Source organism: Zingiber officinale, chromosome 1B (genome assembly GCF_018446385.1).
Source record: "Zingiber officinale cultivar Zhangliang chromosome 1B, Zo_v1.1, whole genome shotgun sequence".
Lineage (NCBI taxonomy): Eukaryota > Viridiplantae > Streptophyta > Magnoliopsida > Zingiberales > Zingiberaceae > Zingiber > Zingiber officinale.
This window is the reverse complement of record NC_055986.1, coordinates 12349004-12367155: the sequence shown is the minus strand read 5'-3', so window position 1 is coordinate 12367155 and position 18152 is coordinate 12349004. Positions and strand designations below refer to the sequence as shown.

Sequence of the window (18152 nt, the reverse complement as noted above, 5' to 3'; positions counted from 1 at the left end):
AGCTTGTAATCAGCTATTTTCTCCTATAGATATGTGACCACACAAATATAACAACATCAATGTAGCAACTAAGTTAATTTCTTGAAGAACAAAAACTACTTTTTCAACAAAAATACTTACTGTTCCATGCCAATCTCCGTGATACACCTCCCCAAAAGAACCTAAGTAGGAAAAAAGACAAATTACTAAAAGTAATATCAAAAAATGATTGGATGTTCTTTTCTTATTAAAAGTTCAGAGAAAACCAAGGAAAAGATGTAACTTCACATTTAATTAAGGGTTCCTCAGAAACATACCAAGCCCTATTCGTTCACCAAGAATAATATCTTCCCATATTATTTCAAATTCTACAACATCCTGCAGTGCATTTTCAGATTTTGTACTTTCTGTTCCAATGGATTTATCAGAAGTACAATCCATTTCTTGATGAGAATCACCAGACCTTTCTTTTGTATTAACTTCATAATTACCATGACAGCTTGCTTGCTGTTCATTGACAGAAATAACTTCATTCTTCTCTGTTAGATTTGGGCCATTGCCTCCAGAAATAGACTGCATCCTGGAACATGGTTCCAAATGTTCATATTGTTTGCTGACAGCAGCCGTTGTAGCCACAACTGCTGCAGCAGTGGCAGTGGCTGCCGCAGCAACAGGAACTTCCAAATTCATGTCAGAGTTTGATTTTGCTGCTGCAACTACCATTGAAGATGCAACAACAGCAGCTGTTGCAGCAGCAGCAGCAACAGGCATATGTCTAACAAGCTGCAATGGAGATTCCTGCAGCAATGGTTCATCAGAAACTTCATATACAGGATTGTTAATGGCTTCTCTTGAATCAAGATTGCGAGAAAGATTGAATCTATCTTCAGATTTAGCAGCATCCATTTGTGACCTAGAGAGAAATACTTTCTGATGGAGCATGTGGCTAGGAAGCTGAGGCAGGAAGGGCCCACGACAACCAGTTTCAATTTTCTGTTTTAACTTATGCTTAGTTATCTTCCTCTTGTTTTTATCTTCAATTGAATGCATTTCTTCAGCCAGTGGATCTTCTATTTCTGGAGTACAAATCTCAGTGAACAAGTTAGGGGGTGCAGCCACACCACTTTCCAACAACACATCCTGTAACTTTTGAGCTAATTTTGGATTTTCTTTAGCAGCATTAATCATGTATTCTGATACATTCTTCAATTTCATCCTTTGGACAGTTGAAGAACTAATGCCTTCGGTCCAAGAAGGTGACCGTGGATGCTTTGAATTACCAGATGTATCTGGAGTTTTTGACATGGCAACATTGAGAATAGTTGAAGATTTGGCTGGGTTATTCATGTCAGCTTGAATGTACCTATTGTTTTGATGACTTAAGTCACATGGGTTTACCCGAGCTGAATTTGGATCTTTTTGGCAATTAGACATTGATCCTTGTTCGATAAATGGCTCATTCTCAGTGCTACAGTCAGCAGAGTTTGCCACCCTACTACCTGATAAGGCTGTATCAGTTTCATTAGATAATTTTGTGAAAGATTGAATCGTAATGGTAGCTTCTTTTGGTTCACCAATCAGTCCTATACTATCTGGTGCGATAAGAGTACCAGGCTCTGACATCAAATCAACAATATAGTCCCTGTTGTGTGCAAAGTGAAACATGTTGATTATCAATGGGACCCATATTAGTATATGTAGCATTATACCCATTAAAAAACCAATAATCCATTTTTTAAAAAAATATAAAATAAAATCCACCATGCAAACAGCCTCAAGCTCTTGATTTCTGCTTGGAATCTTCATTTGAGATAGGAGCCTCCCCTTTACTTGAATGGTAACTTCATTGAGTTAGAGGACAAACCAATGGGCAATTGATCAAAAAGGAGAGTTGACCAAAGGGGGATATTGGTTGTGTATCTCATATTCAAATTTCACCCCTAAGTTGTGAGGTGTAACATGATAATTTGTCGACTTTTGTTAAACTATTAGTTGTGTGAGACATGTACATTGAGCACAAGAAGAAGTGAATGTGTATACCCAATGGAGAACAACGAATTAAGAGGAGGAAGTTTTGTATGATAACCTAAGAGAGACATTGTGGATAAGCTGTGAAGTTGGTAAATTACCCTGTTTTTGGTGGTGTCAAAATCCTAAATACCTTAAGCCAGTATTAACCTTGAGTTTAGAACATCTAGAAGGCCTTATTAAATCTTTAATTGGATTTGTGTTTTTTTTAAGTTTCTTAATATGAGACTGCTTCTTGATAATACTTTTGTATTCTTTACGCATATAAAATCTAATTTGTTATACTGATTTATCATGAACAAAAACTGAACGATTAATGAGGTATGATTAGATACATCTCACTATTGATACATGATTAGAAATGTTTTTCCCATACAATGATAATGAGAAATATGTACATTGACTTAATGACTTGACAGACCTATCAAATCTGTAATTTAAATAAGTTACGTCATGTTGGGAACCATGCCTTGTGTATGGTTGACTCTCTAAGCAAAAATATAATAGAGATCTCTTTGGGCACTAAGTTTAGGTTGATGTCAGTGGGTCATGCTATATCTAAGGATCATATTTTCAAAGACTGTAGCATGTGGGGTTATAGTATCTATCTAGCTCTAGTCCATATGACTAAAGATATTGTGGATTGGTGAGAGATGGGTGTTACTAATGTGCGTAGATTATATATATTTTTAGGCATTGTTTGACGCACATCTACTTGTATTTCATGAGTATAATCTATATTTATTGCACATTATTTCATTATTATGTCATTCTTTCATTCTATTTGTTCGGAGATCTGCTCATTGCTTGTTTTTATGGATAGGACATAAATTGGAGCAAAGACACATTGAAGCAATTTGTGAAGATCCAGCAACTTGGTCGTGCCCCTAGCACGGCCGTGTGCCCTCTCCCAAAGAAGAACAGGGCAGGTCGTGCCCTAGAGGCATGACCATGCCTCCATCAACAGCTGTCCAGGGGGCGGCCGTGTGAAACCACATGGTCATGCCTCCTTCAAGGCCACATTGTCCCTTCTGGCACAATCGTGCCCCTCATTTACAGGGAAGCACATGGTCCGGCAATGCCAAAAGACATGGTTGTGCCTCATTGCCAAAGAAGAACCAGGGGCAAATCGTGTTGTTTCACATGGTCATGCCTCTCATCCTCGTGGCATCACACGCCATGGTCGTGCCCGGAGGCATGACCGTGTGGCGGAGAACACGAGGGGGTAATGCCCGTACTATAAAAGGGGATTTTCTCCCCTTTTCACTCATCTTGGGTTTGGAGTTTCACCTCCATTCCTTGGGAAGGGTTCTCCTCTCTTTGAGGAACCCTAGGGCTTCCATCTTCGCTGATCTGCACGATCCGTCCACCACCGAAACTAGGACTTCATCCGAGGAGACCGACAACGCATGGATAAACATTCATCCCTTCTTTATCTTGTATTTTTATTGTAGGATGCTTTATTTCTTGTCTCTCAGTTGTATTTCCTACGCAATGGAGTAGATTCTCCGGATTCTAGGAGTAGGGAGTAATTATGATGTGATGTTGATGTATGAACTATGTATTTGATTATTTCTTTGTTCAATAATATGGTTTATAGTCTTATTCTATTGTGTTGTGGTTTTTATGTGTTTGACGAAATATGTGTGAGGTCAATACACTTAGATTTAGAGGATCGGTCACTGTGTAATGGAGGTATTCTGGATTGCATGACCAGGAGGCATTGTGACAAAAGGTATCTCACGGGAAATTATCTTGGAAATCGAATAAAACACCATTCTATTTAGAATCGTTTGTAGTTGATTTACTAACCTTTCTTCCAACGAAATTAATGCCTCAATGGTCTGATACCGATCACAAGCGGAAAGAGATCAATTCCCAGAATCCAAATGCTTAAATTGTGATATGATGCTTTGCCAAAAGAAAAATGAAGTCATGATGAGAAAAAAAAACTCTTGCTCCGTTTTTTTTCCCTATCTCCCTATATATACCATCCCGGGGCAATGGTGCAGTGGTTATACCTTTCAACGGATAAGTAAAGGATCTAAGGTTCAAATATCAACTGCAGCGTACAACCTTTTATTCAATTGACAATATTTGACACCCACCATGAAAAAAAATCTTGTATGGTCTCTTCCTTGAAATTCTTATTTTGGGATAAGATGGTATCATAGTTGAAAATAGTAGCTAAGTGTATTCGGTGAGTCAAAGGAACATGCACCACTAAGTAAGGAATTTTGGTGGTGGAATGAGAAAGTAGAAGAGCACGTGAAGGACAAACAAATAGCTTATAAGGAATTATATATTTGTAAGAGTGAAGAAAACCTAAAAAAATATACAGAAGGACAAACAAATAGCTTATAAGGAATTATATATTTGTAAGAGTGAAGAAAACCTAAAAAAATATACAATAGCCAAAAAAGAAGCAAAGAGAGTAGTGAAAGAAGCAAAGAGAGTAGTAAATGAAGCAAAGAATGAAACTTTTGAACGATTATATCAAAAATTGGATACAAAAGAAGGGGAAAGAGACATTTATAAAATAACTAAAATGAGAGAAAAGAAAACAAGAGATCTTATCCAAATAAAATGTATTAAAGATGAATATAATAGAGTACTAGTAAACGATGGAAAAATAAAAGAGTGGTAGTAGAGATATTTTCATCAACATTTTAATGAACGTTTAGGTGACTAACTTAACTTAAGTAATTTAAGTAAGTCAAATGAGCATAGAAATTCAAATTTTTATCGTAGAATTCAAACTTCAGAAGTAGAACAAGCTTTAAATGGGATGCACAATGGAAAAATCATTGGACGAGATAATATTCCAATAGAGGTATGAAAGTGCTTAGAGAAACAAGGTATTCAATGAGTTACAAAATTATTTAACATGATATTGAAAATGAAAAAAATATCTGATCAATGGAGGATAAATACTTTAGTTCCCTTATATAAGAACAAGGGAGACATACCAAATTGTGCTAACTATAGGGGTATTAAACTAATGTGTCATACCATAAAACTTTGAAAAAAAATAATAGAAAAAAGATTAAAGAGACCACGGTGACCAAAAAATCAATTTGAGTTCATGCCTGAAAAGTCGACAATAGAAGCTATCCATCTTCTTAGACAATTAATTGAAAAATATCGGGAGTGAAAACAAGATTTACTCATGGTATTCATTAACTTAGAAAAAGCTTATGATAGAGTCCTAAGAAAAATTATATAGAGAATTCTAGAAAAGAAGAGTGTTAGAATAACATATATTGAACTAATAAAAGATATGTACGAAGATGTAACGAAGTAACTGAAGTATTTTCAATAAAGATTGGGTTACATTAAGGATTAACTCTAATTCTCTATCTTTTTACACTAATTATGAACGAACTCAAGAGACATTACCGTGGTGTATATTATTTGCAAATGATATTATTTTGGTAGATAAAACATGTGAAGGAGTAAATGCTAAACTAGAATCTTGGTAGGAAACACTAGAAGAGAAAGATTTTAAGTTTAGTAATATTAGATATAATGAGACAATTGTTACTATTCAAAACAAAACCTAAAATCTTGTGATTTGAGAACCACGAGTTAGGCCTTTATATAGGAAAGAAGATATACGACAAAAGACAAAAATACCCCTATAATTATTCTAACACTCCCCCTCAAACTTGAGAATATAGATCATATGCTCCAAGCTTATTACATAAGTAGTCAATTCGGGGACCTCTAAGTGACTTAGTAAATATATCTGCTAGCTGATCATGTGAGTTGACAAAACTAGTAGATATTTCTCCAGATATGACTTTCTCTCTGACAAAGTGACATGACTTTCTCTCTGACAAAGTGACAGTCAATTTCAATATGTTTTGTCCTCTCATGGAAGACTGGATTTGAGGCAATATGCATAACGGCCTGGTTGACACATATGAGTGGCATTTGTGTAACCTCTCCAAACCTTAGTTCCTGAAGTAACTGTTTTAACCATATAAGTTCTTGACTGGCAATAGCCATAGCTCGATATTCTGCTTCTGCACTGGATCTTGCCACAACATTCTGTTTTTTGCTTTTCCAAGAAACAAGGTTACCTCCGACAAATATACAAAATCCAGAAGTAGATCTTCATCGAGGAGATCCCGCTTAACTGCATCGTAATACCCCACGATTCGAGTACGCCCTTTATCTTCATATAAGACCCTTTCCTGTGCACCGATATATCGAATAACGCGAGTCACGGCATCCCATTTGCATGAAGAGCTAAGAAACCGACTTACTACACTTACCGCAAATATCCGGACGAGTGATAGTAAGGTAGCTTAGTTTCCTACCAATCGCCTGCACTGCTCAGATCCGAAAGAGGCCCCCGATTCGCGTGAGCTCGACATTAGGATCCACACGCCTCGAGTTTAACATTCTGCTTCTTCCGAATATCCATCGATAATTCCTTCGGGATATAATGATCTCATCATTAGATCGTGTCACTTCTATCCCTAGGAAATATTTGAGTTCACGAGATCTTTCGTCGAAATGTTTGAAAGATATTTGGAAATCCAAGACGATCATTACCTGATGACAATATCATCAACATATAAAGATTTCCGCATGCGACATACAAGACCAGAAGACTTCCCCTGAGCAACCAAACACGGAGGTTGCTCCATGTAGACCTCCTCGAGCAAGTCACCATGTAAGAATGCATTTTGATATTCAACTTATAAAGAGGTCAATGTCAAATCGCAGCAATGGATAGGAAAAGACGCATAGAAAACATCTTGGCAACAAGAAAAAAAGTGTCTCCATAATCCAATCCAAATACCTGAGTATAGTCTTTAGCGATAAGGCGAGCCTTAAGCCGGTCAACCGTACCGTCTGCACCAACTTTCACCGTAAACACCCATCGACAACCAACCACCGACTTCCTAGATGGTAGAGGAACGAGGTCCCAAGTCCCACTACTCTGGACACATTTCATCAAGCATAGCTTGTTTCCATCCTAGATGGGCAAAGGCATCACCTGCATCTTTGGAAGAGAAACAGATGACAAGGAAGATGGATAATAATAATAGGATGGAGAAAGACGATGATAGCTCAAAGAAGCATAGTGAGGAGAAGGATTACGATTGGAACGCATACCCTTCCGAAGTGCAATAGGAACATCAGAGTCAGGAGATGGGACCGGAGGAAGAGGCGAAGGACTCGGCTCCAAGATATGCCCATGGTAGAGTCAGTGTTGGGTGCGGTAAAGCAGGGCGAGGACGACGTCGATAAACCTACAAAGGAGGAGACAGGGATGGAGATGATAGAGGCGCCCCTAGAGGAGAGGGAGAAATCTCAGCCTGTGAAGCGGAAGGACCAAAAAAGAAACCGACTCAAAGAACGTGACATCAGCAGAGATGGCACCGACGAAGAGTAGGGAATAACACTTGTACCGAGGGTATCCAAGGAAGACACACTTATAAGACCGAGAGAGAGTCACAACGCCGGATCAAGAGTACGAGCAAAACATATGTAACCAAAGACCCGAGGTCAGAGGATAAGAGGTCACGAGGATAAAGTACCACGAGGTATTTTACCCCTGGAGAGAGTGGACGAAGGCACGCGATCATGAGATAACACGCAGCGATCACCCCAAAACCGACGAGGTGAACGGAGAAGAAGAGTCCGAGTGGTCTCAAGGAGACGACGATTCTTGCCTCCATTCTATTGAGGGGTATGAGGGTAAGACGCATGCAACACACCATGAGATGTCAAGAAGATACGAATTCAAGAGATAAATACTGCGATTATCACTTCAAAGTTCAAGGAAGTACCAAATCGAGTTTTTATTTCTAGAAAAAGGATTCAAAAATAGAAAACAACGATCCTTCATCGATATAACCACGTATAACGGAAAAATCGCCATAAAAGTAACAAAATACCAAAAGAAGAAACACGACTCGGACCCCAAACATCGAATGAACCAAAGAAAAGGAGACATACACTACAAGGAGAAAAGAACTACGAACATGCTTACCTAATCGACACTCATAAGATAAAGACTCTGACTAGGATGAATCGCTTTAACTTATTAAGACGGACGTCCCAACCGAAATGAATAAGTAGTGGAGACGCCACCAACCAGGATATAGTGATTCACATCAATCATCCTCCTCCATCTTCTCTGTAAGGAAATGTATTAGTAAAAGAAATGACACAATCAGTAAGTCGACTTATCGATAATAAATTAAAGGGAGCGCCGGGAACACAAAGAACATTATGAATGGAAAGAGATGAAGGACGAACAATGTCAATAGGATCGAGTTTGGGAACCATCGCCGGTGACCATTGGCAAATTACCGTAGGAGGAAATTAGGATTTATTACTGATATACGATCCGCCCGTAATCAAGAACCCAACGACCTAAGAACAAGATACGCAGAAGGAAGTGGAACGACGATCCTCAAACCATTTCGTAAAGTCAAGATAGGTGTGTCTGAGTCGAATCCGACGTTAATCGGAAGTGCAAGAAGCAAAGCGTAACTCGAACGATCCACGAGGAGGACGCACCGTAGACTCCAAAGACTTATCAATCGCGTCCCGGTTGGCGATCACACCAAGGACGCCCTTCGCCCTCATGGGTGGAGGTCTTTTGCCGAGAGACCAAAGTCAGATGAGTCGCAGAATGTAAGAAGGCATCGCAAGACTTCGTCGACACGGAGAAGAGTCGCCAAGTATCGTCCATCGCAGGATCCGTCACGATACGAGAATAATCTCGACCTATAAAGCCAAAGATATAAAAATTTCTTCCGATTTTCAAGCTCTTCAACAGAATTGGCCGTGGGGGCAGTTCATCAAGTCACAAAGAATGCTAAAACCCGATAAGTCGACATCAATCCTTAATCGACGGGCGCCGAGGACGGCCGCGAGATCTTCACAAACTTGATAGAGTCGCCGAGAGGTGTTTCAGAAGAGTTGTTGAGTCAGGTCCAAACGTTTTTTGTGAGTACGGAAAACATTCCTAAGAGATGAATGGATGGTGGCTCGGATAATACAACACAACTGAGCGTCAACCTTCTTCCACATAAGAAGATCGGCGACTTGAACATCCTCTTCAGTTTGAGTGAGATGTGTCTCATAACCCTATCCAACAAGCCAAAGCTCAATGTGAGATGCCCAAGAGATATAATTTTTACCATCCAACTGCTCGGAAGAAAGAGGTGCAGTGATATGGTTGGTAAAGATTGAGGTATCTGGCTTTGGGGCGCCAGATGTAGCCATGAATAGAACTATGAACCGGGCTGCTAGAATAGATGAAGTGAGCTTGCTTACTGGAAGAGAATTCCTAGCAACCAACCACAGAAAAAGAAAAGGGAGGGGCTGCAGGTGCTTGCCCCCCTAGAAATTCCTCTTTTTTTTTTTTTTGGTTGGCGTCAGGCTTGTTGCTGCTGGTGGCAGAGGAAAAACAACAACGGCAGAGGCGAAGATCCGTGCAACAACGTCGAAGAACCGAAGCTAGGGCAGAAGAACCAACAACAGCAGAAGCTTGCTCCGTGCGTCCTCCGGTGGCAGCACTGCGGCCAAGGATTAGGGCAGAGGAAGAAGAGAAACGAGTGGAGACCTTACAGGTGGTACTCCGTTGCCACTGGAGAACTCGCGGAAGAGAGATGCGCCGTAAACCCTCGCGGAAGAAGCAGACGACGCGGGGAGGTGTAGGTCACGGCGTCGCGGATGACGTTCTCGAAAAAGATCTCCAGTACGCCGCGAGTCTTCTCGTAGATGAGGCCGCTGACGCGCTTCACGCCGCCCCTCCTCGCGAGGTGCCGGATGCCCTGGATGTTGTCTCGGAGGACCTTGCGGTGGCGCTTCGCACCGCCCTTGAGAACGGGTTGAGGCTGTCAGCGATGGAGGAGGAAGGGGACCGGGGAAGAAATTAGGGTTTTAACTTGGCTCTGATACCATGTTCAAAACAAAATCTAAAATATCATGATTTGAGAACCACGAGTTAGGCCTTTATATAGGAAACAAGATATACGACAAAAGACAAAAATACCCCTATAATTATTCTAACAGTTACGATAGGAGATGAAGAGTTATCCGGAATCGAAAGCTTTAGATATTTAGGATCATTTTTGCAAAATGGAGGGATTGAGAGAGATATCTTACATAGAATACAAGCAGGATGGTTGAAATGGAGGAGAGCGTCGGGTGTTTTATGTGACCGTAAAGTACTTATAAAACTTAAAGAAAAATTCTACAAAAGCGCGGTTAGACTTGCTATGTTATATGGAACTGAATATGAGAATGAACAAGATAAGAAATGAGAGCATTAGAGAGAAAGTCGGAGTTGCATCTATTAAGGGAAAACTCAGAGAGACACGTTTAAAATGGTACGGGCATGTACTTAAACGACTAATAAATGCTTCAGTTAGGCGATGTGAAATTATAACAAACACGCATATCAAACGAGGAAGAGGAAGACCAAAACATACTTGGTTAGCAACAATAAAATAAGATAAAATTTATTTAAGTATAGATGATGATATAGTTGGAAATATAGCTCAATGGCGTAAAAGGATCCATATAATCGACCCCACCAAGTGGGATAAGGCTTAGTTGTTATTGTTGTTGTTGTATCTCCCAATATACATGTTAGTGGGACCAAAAGGGGTTATTAGAAATAAAACCACTCCCTCCAAAACATTCAAATCCTAATATTTGAATGCAATTGGGTCAGGTCGGGTCAGTCCTCATAGGCGACCCATTTAGCCAATATCCTTTTTTTTCTTACATCTCCCATCCGCACAAGAGGGCTAGACTTCTTCAATTTCTATATATATATATATATATATATATATATATATATTCACAATTATGTTTTAACAACAAAGTTAAACATAATTAGTCGGCTTGTGAATATAAAACTATAAGTACCCTGTGCTAGTTTTGATGTGATCAACCAAGTCAAGTTAGATCCTGTTGTAGTTTGATGCACTGTGTCTGAGTGTATAGGAACTTAGGAGCACAGGAGGTCGAGCGAAAGACGTAGCTAGCAAGAAGGGTGGTACGGGAGAGAGTCGACGGACTCGGTGCGTCCGAGGGACGAGGCGTTACAGAAGAGTGCGCTGGCAAACGAGAAGGAGACGCGAGGCGTTTACGAGGGACGAGATGCCGCAGCGGAAGGTTGCTCGAGAATGCCGGAAAATGGGTTGAGGTGAGCCCTATTCCAGATGGCCGAAATCACCCAAGCGAGCAAAGCCAGAGCGAAAGACGTAGCTAGCGAGAAGGGCGGTACGGGAGAGAGTCGACGGACTCGGTGCGTCCGAGGGACGAGGCGCTACAGAAGAGTACGCTGGTAGATGAGAAGGAGACACGCGGCGTTTTCGAGGGACGAGATGCCGGAGCGGAAGGTTGCTCTAGAATGCCGGAAAATGGGTTCGGGTGAACCCTATTCCAGATGGTCGAAATCACCCAAGTGAGCAAAGCCAGAGCGAAAGACCCGGACGAAAAGTCAACTTCAGGTTGACTAAAGTCCAGGCGTCGGGAGCTATTTCAGACTCCCAGAGTCAGGCGTCCCGACCGGCTTGGTCCAACTAGGGCGCCTTGGCGACGCGCCTCTATGCGAAAGTGGTCCGGGCTCCCGGAACCCTTGCAGCGCCCGAACCAGAGATTTTATCCATGTCCAGGTGTCTGGACCCTTCCAGGCGCCTCGATCAGGACTATAAATACAGCCCTGATCCCAGTAGCTAAACACAACACTTGTAAATGTTCTATTGTAATTGAGTACTTTAGAGCAAGTAAGAGGCTTCTCCGTCCGAAGAAGATTTTAGTGGGTTTTTAACGACTTGGATTAGCAATCTTATGATTGCAAACCAAGTAAAATCTCTGTGTCTCTTTCTCTTGTTAATTTACTTGTTATTTCCTTTTTGTACAAATGTTTATGTTGATAAAGCTATAAGTCGAGAAAGGTGTTTTTTTTTTTATTTCAGGCTATTCACCCCTCTCTAGCCGGCCGCAAGGGACCAACAAGTGATATAGAGCAAGGACGCTTCAAGAGGACTAACCGCCGACCGAAACACAAGAGATGACCGAACAAGTATCTACCCACCGAAGTTCGAGGGGGAATTCACAAACTGAAAAAAGAAAATGGAGGTATTTTTTAAAACAAATTTTGAATTATTGATTATTATGAAATATGATTTTTTAGCACTGAAGGACAAAGAAGAATATCAGTGGATGAAGGAGTAAGCCAACTTCGTTGCAAACAGGCAGAGTTCCCTCTACTAAGCATTTTACCGCCACAAGAAGTCAACGGATCGAAGCCTACGAGTCAGCCAAGGAGCTCTAGAAGAAATTCCTGGAACTACACGAAGGGACCTCGGAGGCAAAACTCGCGAGACGAGACCTGCTCCGGAACCATATCAGCAACCTCCGGTTAGAAGAAGGCGAAACCGTCGCACACCTCCATTCAAGGTTCAAGGAACTCATCACCAGACTCATGAATCTCAGAAAATAAATAACCAACCAAGATTCGCTAAGGTACACACTTAACGCTTTTCCTATGACTCCCAAATGGTCAACCTTAGTAGATGCATATTACATCTCTAAGGATTTAGAAGTAAGTACATTAGAAGAATTATTTTCTACCCTTGAAGTGCATGAAACTATGTGTAGATCTGAAGGAGCCCAATCACAACATTGCCTTTGCAAAAATGGACGAATCAGAATCCGAAACAACTCTGATGATGATGAAGCAGCATTTATGGTAAGAAAGTTCAAAAAGTTCTTTAAAACTAATAACTTCAGTCAAGCGCATGGTAAAAGAAGGAAAAAAAAGATAAGATGTTATCACTGCAATGAAGAAGGGCACGTCAAAGATAACTGCTCAAAATTGAAGAGCAAGGACAAGGACAAGAGCAAGGATAAAAGGCCAACTCAGAAAAGGAATAAGAACCTAAAGGCGACATGGGACAAAACTTCATCAGAATAAAAAATCGAAGCCTACGCCGAACTTGCGCTGATGGCAAGTCACCAAGAAACAAGCTCTTTGGAAATGAGTATCGAAAGCATCGATGAAAGAACAACGTCAGAGGAAAGTAGTTCTACAGGGGGCATCAGAAATCGACAAGGTAAGTCAAGTACGGTCTCTACCTCCTGACCTGTTATTTAAATTTATAAAAATGTTGTCAAAATTTTTTTTGTAAATTAGAAATTGAAAATAGAAAACTTAAAGAAGAAAATGAAGAACTAAAACTAACATTAGCAACATTTTGTCGATTAGAAGATTTTGACAAAATAAAAATAGAAAATGAGAATTAAAAGAACAAATACAAAATTTGAAAATTTTTGCATGTTCAAATTTTTCTGCTTCAAATTTTAGGAACTATAAAGGACTAAACTGGTACTTACAATATCATCAAGGCCAAGTTAGAAAATTATCATCAAAATATATCCCTAGAAAATTTTTAATTAATCCAGTTGGAAGGAACCATATTGGGTCCCAAAATCATGTCTTAATTGAATTTTTATGCATGTCATACTTTTAATTGATTTAATTTTTGTTGCTTGCTTAGAATTATCAAATAAATTGTTTTGCATAATTTCTGTTAGAAATTAATTTGATCCAAATTTTTCTGACAAAGAAGATTTAACCACTCATCTATAAGAAAATTTTAAAAAAAAATTTTACCGTTGTATTATTTTTCTATGATTTTTTTTTTAAATTTGTATTTTTTAATTTAAAATTATTTCGTAGGGTTATTTTTGCAAAATTTATTTTTTGTGAAACTTTCTCATGTTCTCTATCTAAGAAAATATTTTCAAAATTTTTTTACCGTTAGTGAATTTTCTATGAATTATTTATCCAAATGCAAACTTTTAATATTAAATATTCTCGAAAAGTTATTTTTTGAAAATTTCCTTTTTCTGCAAAGCTACTTGCTATATCATCCTTGTGTAGAAAAATATTTTATTTCTACTTAAAGTATTTTTTTAAAAAAATACTCAGAAATTTTTTCAAGATTTTGCGAACTTAAAAACTATGTTTAAGAATTTTTTCAAAAATACATCCTTGTGTAGAAAATATTTTATTTCTGCTTAAATTAATTTGATAATTTAGTGAAAATTCTTTTATAGCCTTGATTATGTATGTTTTACCACTATAAAAATTTTCAAAATTTTTCTAAGATTGAAAATATTTTTCCAAATTTTTTTTTAAAAATGGTTTATAAATTATAAAAATCCAAATTTTCGAACTTTAAACTTAATGATTTTTTTTCTAGATGATAATCACCTTATTTTTATCCCTTAGACTCGGTTTGAATTTTATTTCAAGTTATTTTCATGGCATACCCTATTTTTAATGTGATCAAATGGGGAGATTCAGAGATTAAGTCTTGGGGGAGGGTACTTTTTTTTTTTGAAAATCATGCGCTTGCAATTTTTTGTTAATTGGTTTTGGTTTACCCTAACTTAACTTGGGGTTACTCACATCAAAAAGGGAGAGATTGTAAGTACCCCGTCGTAGTTTTAATGTGATCAACCAAGTCAAATTAGGTCCTATTGTGGTTTGATGTCATGTGTCGAGTGTGTAGAAACTTAGAAACAAAGGAGATAGAGCGAAAGACGCAGCTAGCAAGAAGGACGGCACGGGTTCGGTGAGTCCAAGGGACGAGGAGCTGCGGAAGAGTATGCTGGCGGATGAGAAGGAAGCACGCGGTATTTCCGAGGGATGAGAAGTCGGAACGAAAGGTTGCTCGAGAAGGCGGAAAATGGGTTCTGGTGAGCACTATTCCGGATGGCCGAAATCATCGAAGTGAGCGAAGCCGGAGCAGAAGACCTAGACGAAAAGTCAACTTCAGGTTGATTGGAGTCTGAGTGCCCAGAGCTATTCCAGACTCCCAGAGTCCGGGCACCCGGAGCTTCTCCGGGCGTCCGGACCGGTTTGGTCCAGCCGGGACACCTTGGCGATGCGCCCCTTTGCGAAAGCGGTCCGGGGGCCCGGAACCCTTCCAGGAGCCCGGACCAGAGATTTTATCTAGATCCGTTACGATGTGATCTGTTGCGATGCGATCTGATGCGACGTGGATAAAATTTTATCCACGTCCTAGCGCCTGGAACCCTTCCAGACGCCCCGATTAGGGCTATAAATACAGTACTGATCCCAGTAGCTAAACACAACATTTGTAAACGTTCTACTTTAAATTTATCTTTGTAATTGAGTGTTTTAACTGTTGTAAGAGGCTTCTCCGTCCGAAGGAGACTTTAGTGGGCTTTCAACGTTTTGGATTAGCAATCTTCTGATTGCAAACCAAGTAAAATCTCTGTGTCTCTTTCTCTTGTTAATTTGCTTATTATTTCCTTTTTGTACAAGTGTTTATGTTGATAAAGCTATAAGTCGAGAAAGGTATTCGATTTTTGTATTTCAGGCTATTCACCCCCCTCTAGTCAGCCGCAAGGGACTAACAAAAACAAGTGTCAAAATAAATCTTCCTTTCCCACTTGTGTATTTCAATCTTTAATTTTAGCTGCTTTCTTAGACATGTACCGTATTGCTAAATCATTCATAGCTATTGGTAGCATGCAAAAGTAGCATCACAATAAATAAATAAAACAATTGAAAGTCTTAAGGGTATTAGATTAGGATTGTATATATATCAACCTATGGATCTCACATAATGAGTTGGGATTCAACTACTCATTTTCCAAGTGGTCACTTTAGCACACGTGGTATGAAACACATGGTACGATATGTTTCTTCCTCTTTGGAAATGTATGTCATAATAAAATATTCACATGATGCAGATCTTAGTTCAAGTCTGTCTCAACACTTAACCTGAGTTTTCTCCCCGTTTATTCTTGAACATGTATCAATATAACGAAAAACTCTGATTTGGCTATTAGGCAAGTTTAATGGATTGTGGGAAAATCCATTTTGATTATAATAAAAAATTTATGAAGTAATCTCATCTTAGTAATATATTTACTAAGGCAACATAGGTATGGATTTGTTCACAACAAAATCAATATTGTCTCATCCATCTCTGCATGTTTCTTAGCATCAGAGGCGATTGCTCGTGTGAGAGAAACAATCTCAACTTGTCAAACATACCTTTAATGTGCAAATAAATGACTCATAAAGTAAATCGGTACACATAATGCATAATAAAACATTATTATAATAATGAGCACGATGTCTTAAATACTTATGCGTTCAGTTACAATCACATCCTACACAATCGAGATCTAACATGATTTATAAATATGTCTCTTGGTATTAGCTTAGTAAGAGGATCGGCCACCATCATTCGCGTAGGCATGTATTTCAAAATCACCTCCTGCTTTTCAACTATATCTCTGATAATGTTGTACTTCGTGTCGAAATGTTTGGTTTTTTCATGCTATTTAGGGTCTTTTGTATAAGCAATTACTGATTGATTATCGCAATAAACTGTTACCGCTCTCACTGGATTGGTTACTACACTCAAATGACTTAGAAATCTTTTCAACCAAACACTTTCTTACACTGCAGAAGCACATGTCACAAATTCTGCTCGTGGATAGAGACACATGATTGTTTCTTGCTTCTCCAATATGCATCCACCATTTATCAAAAAAGCATATCTTGAGGTGGATTTACGTTCATTTAAATCACCACCCCAGTTTGCATATGTGTATCCCATTAGTGTTAGATCCTTTCCTTAATAACGTAGGAAATAATTTATAGTGTCTTTTAGGTATTTCAAAATTCTTTTAACCGCACTCCAGTGTCTTCTTCTTGGATTAAATTGATACCTTCTGACCAAACTAGAGCTGTCAAATGAGTCAACAGGTGGCGGGGCGAGGCGGGTCGGCCCGTGATGGGGCTAGCCGGCCCAGGGCGAGCCAGCCATTTGGCGGGGCGAGGCGGGTCGACCCGTCATCTTAAAGGGTTGGGAAATTCCCAACCCAACCTAATTCAAGACGGGTTGTGGGTTAGGTGGGTCAACCACCTATAAAAAAATTTTAAAAAAACAAAAAAAGTTTCATATCTTCAACGTTTTACTTCGAAAAGATTTTATCAATCAAATATATCCCGAAACAGATATTCTAAAGGTAAATGGACATAAACGAGTACACATGTTCAATGAAAAGTATTATTTTTTATTTCACAATAATAACAAAGAAAGATAATAAATTGACATAAAACTTAGCTTAGATGTGTTTCTCAACCCGCGAGCCAACTCAAACCTGTGCCCACTGTGGGCCTAGGCAGGTCGGTCCGCGGCGGTCTTGGGCTGATAAAATTCCAACTCAGCCTGCTTAAATTGTTTGGCGAGATGGGCTAACCCGACGGGCCCAACTGAAATTGACGGCTCTAGACCAGACCCATAACATAACAAATATCGAGACGAGAACACATCATTGAATACATCAAACTCCCAACTGCACTAGAATATGGCACTTTAGACATCTCATGGATTTGTTCAACAGTGTTTGGGCACATCTCACGACTTAAGTTCTCGCCTTTGGCCACAACAGTATCAATGGGCTTGCAATTTTACATTCTAAATCGCTCTAGAACCTATTTAATATAAGATTCTTGAGACAATACAAGAAGTCTCTTAGAACGATCTCTGTGAATTTTAACAATTAGAATGTAATTTGCTTCACCCATGTCCTTCATTTCAAAATTCGAGGACAACCACTTCTTAATAGTTTCAATATACTTCGTCATTTCCTGCTAACAATATGTCATCAAGATAAAGAGATAGAATTACAAACTTTTTATTAAATCTTTTCACATAAACATAATGATCTTCATCAATCTTAATGAAGTCATATGAGATCATTACTTTGTTAAATCTCAAATATCATTGTCTAGAAAACTGCTTAAGACCATAAGTTGATCTATTCAATTTACAAACTTTATTTCTTGACCTTTAATTATAAAATCTACTAGCTATTTCATATAGATTTCTTCCTTAAGTTCTCCATTGACAAAAGCAGTCTTTACATCCATTTGATATAATTCTAAATCCAAATTAGCAACTATGGCCAACAACAGACAAATAGAAGTAAATCTCACTACTGGCGAAAAAAGTTTCTTCATAATCAATACCCTCTTGTTGAGTATAACCCTTTACCACTAGTCGAGCCTTATACCTCTTTATTGTTCCATCAACCTTTCGCTT

General features: G+C 39.0%; 1 protein-coding gene across 2 annotated transcripts in view; it reads right to left on the bottom strand.

Annotated features, from left to right (window-relative positions):
* LOC122051113 (probable serine/threonine-protein kinase SIS8) overlaps positions 1 to 18152 on the bottom strand; it is a 40605-nt gene that overhangs the window by 6155 nt on the left and 16298 nt on the right. For both annotated transcript variants that reach the window (XR_006131328.1, XM_042612074.1), the window contains exons 4-5: positions 297 to 1621; positions 121 to 161 (exon numbers count right to left, since the gene is read on the bottom strand). Coding sequence is in view for 1 of the 2 variants with exons in the window: in XM_042612074.1 (XP_042468008.1) it covers positions 121 to 161; positions 297 to 1621 (1366 nt within the window). In the remaining variant the exon portion in view is untranslated. The remainder of the gene's footprint in view (positions 1 to 120; positions 162 to 296; positions 1622 to 18152) is intronic.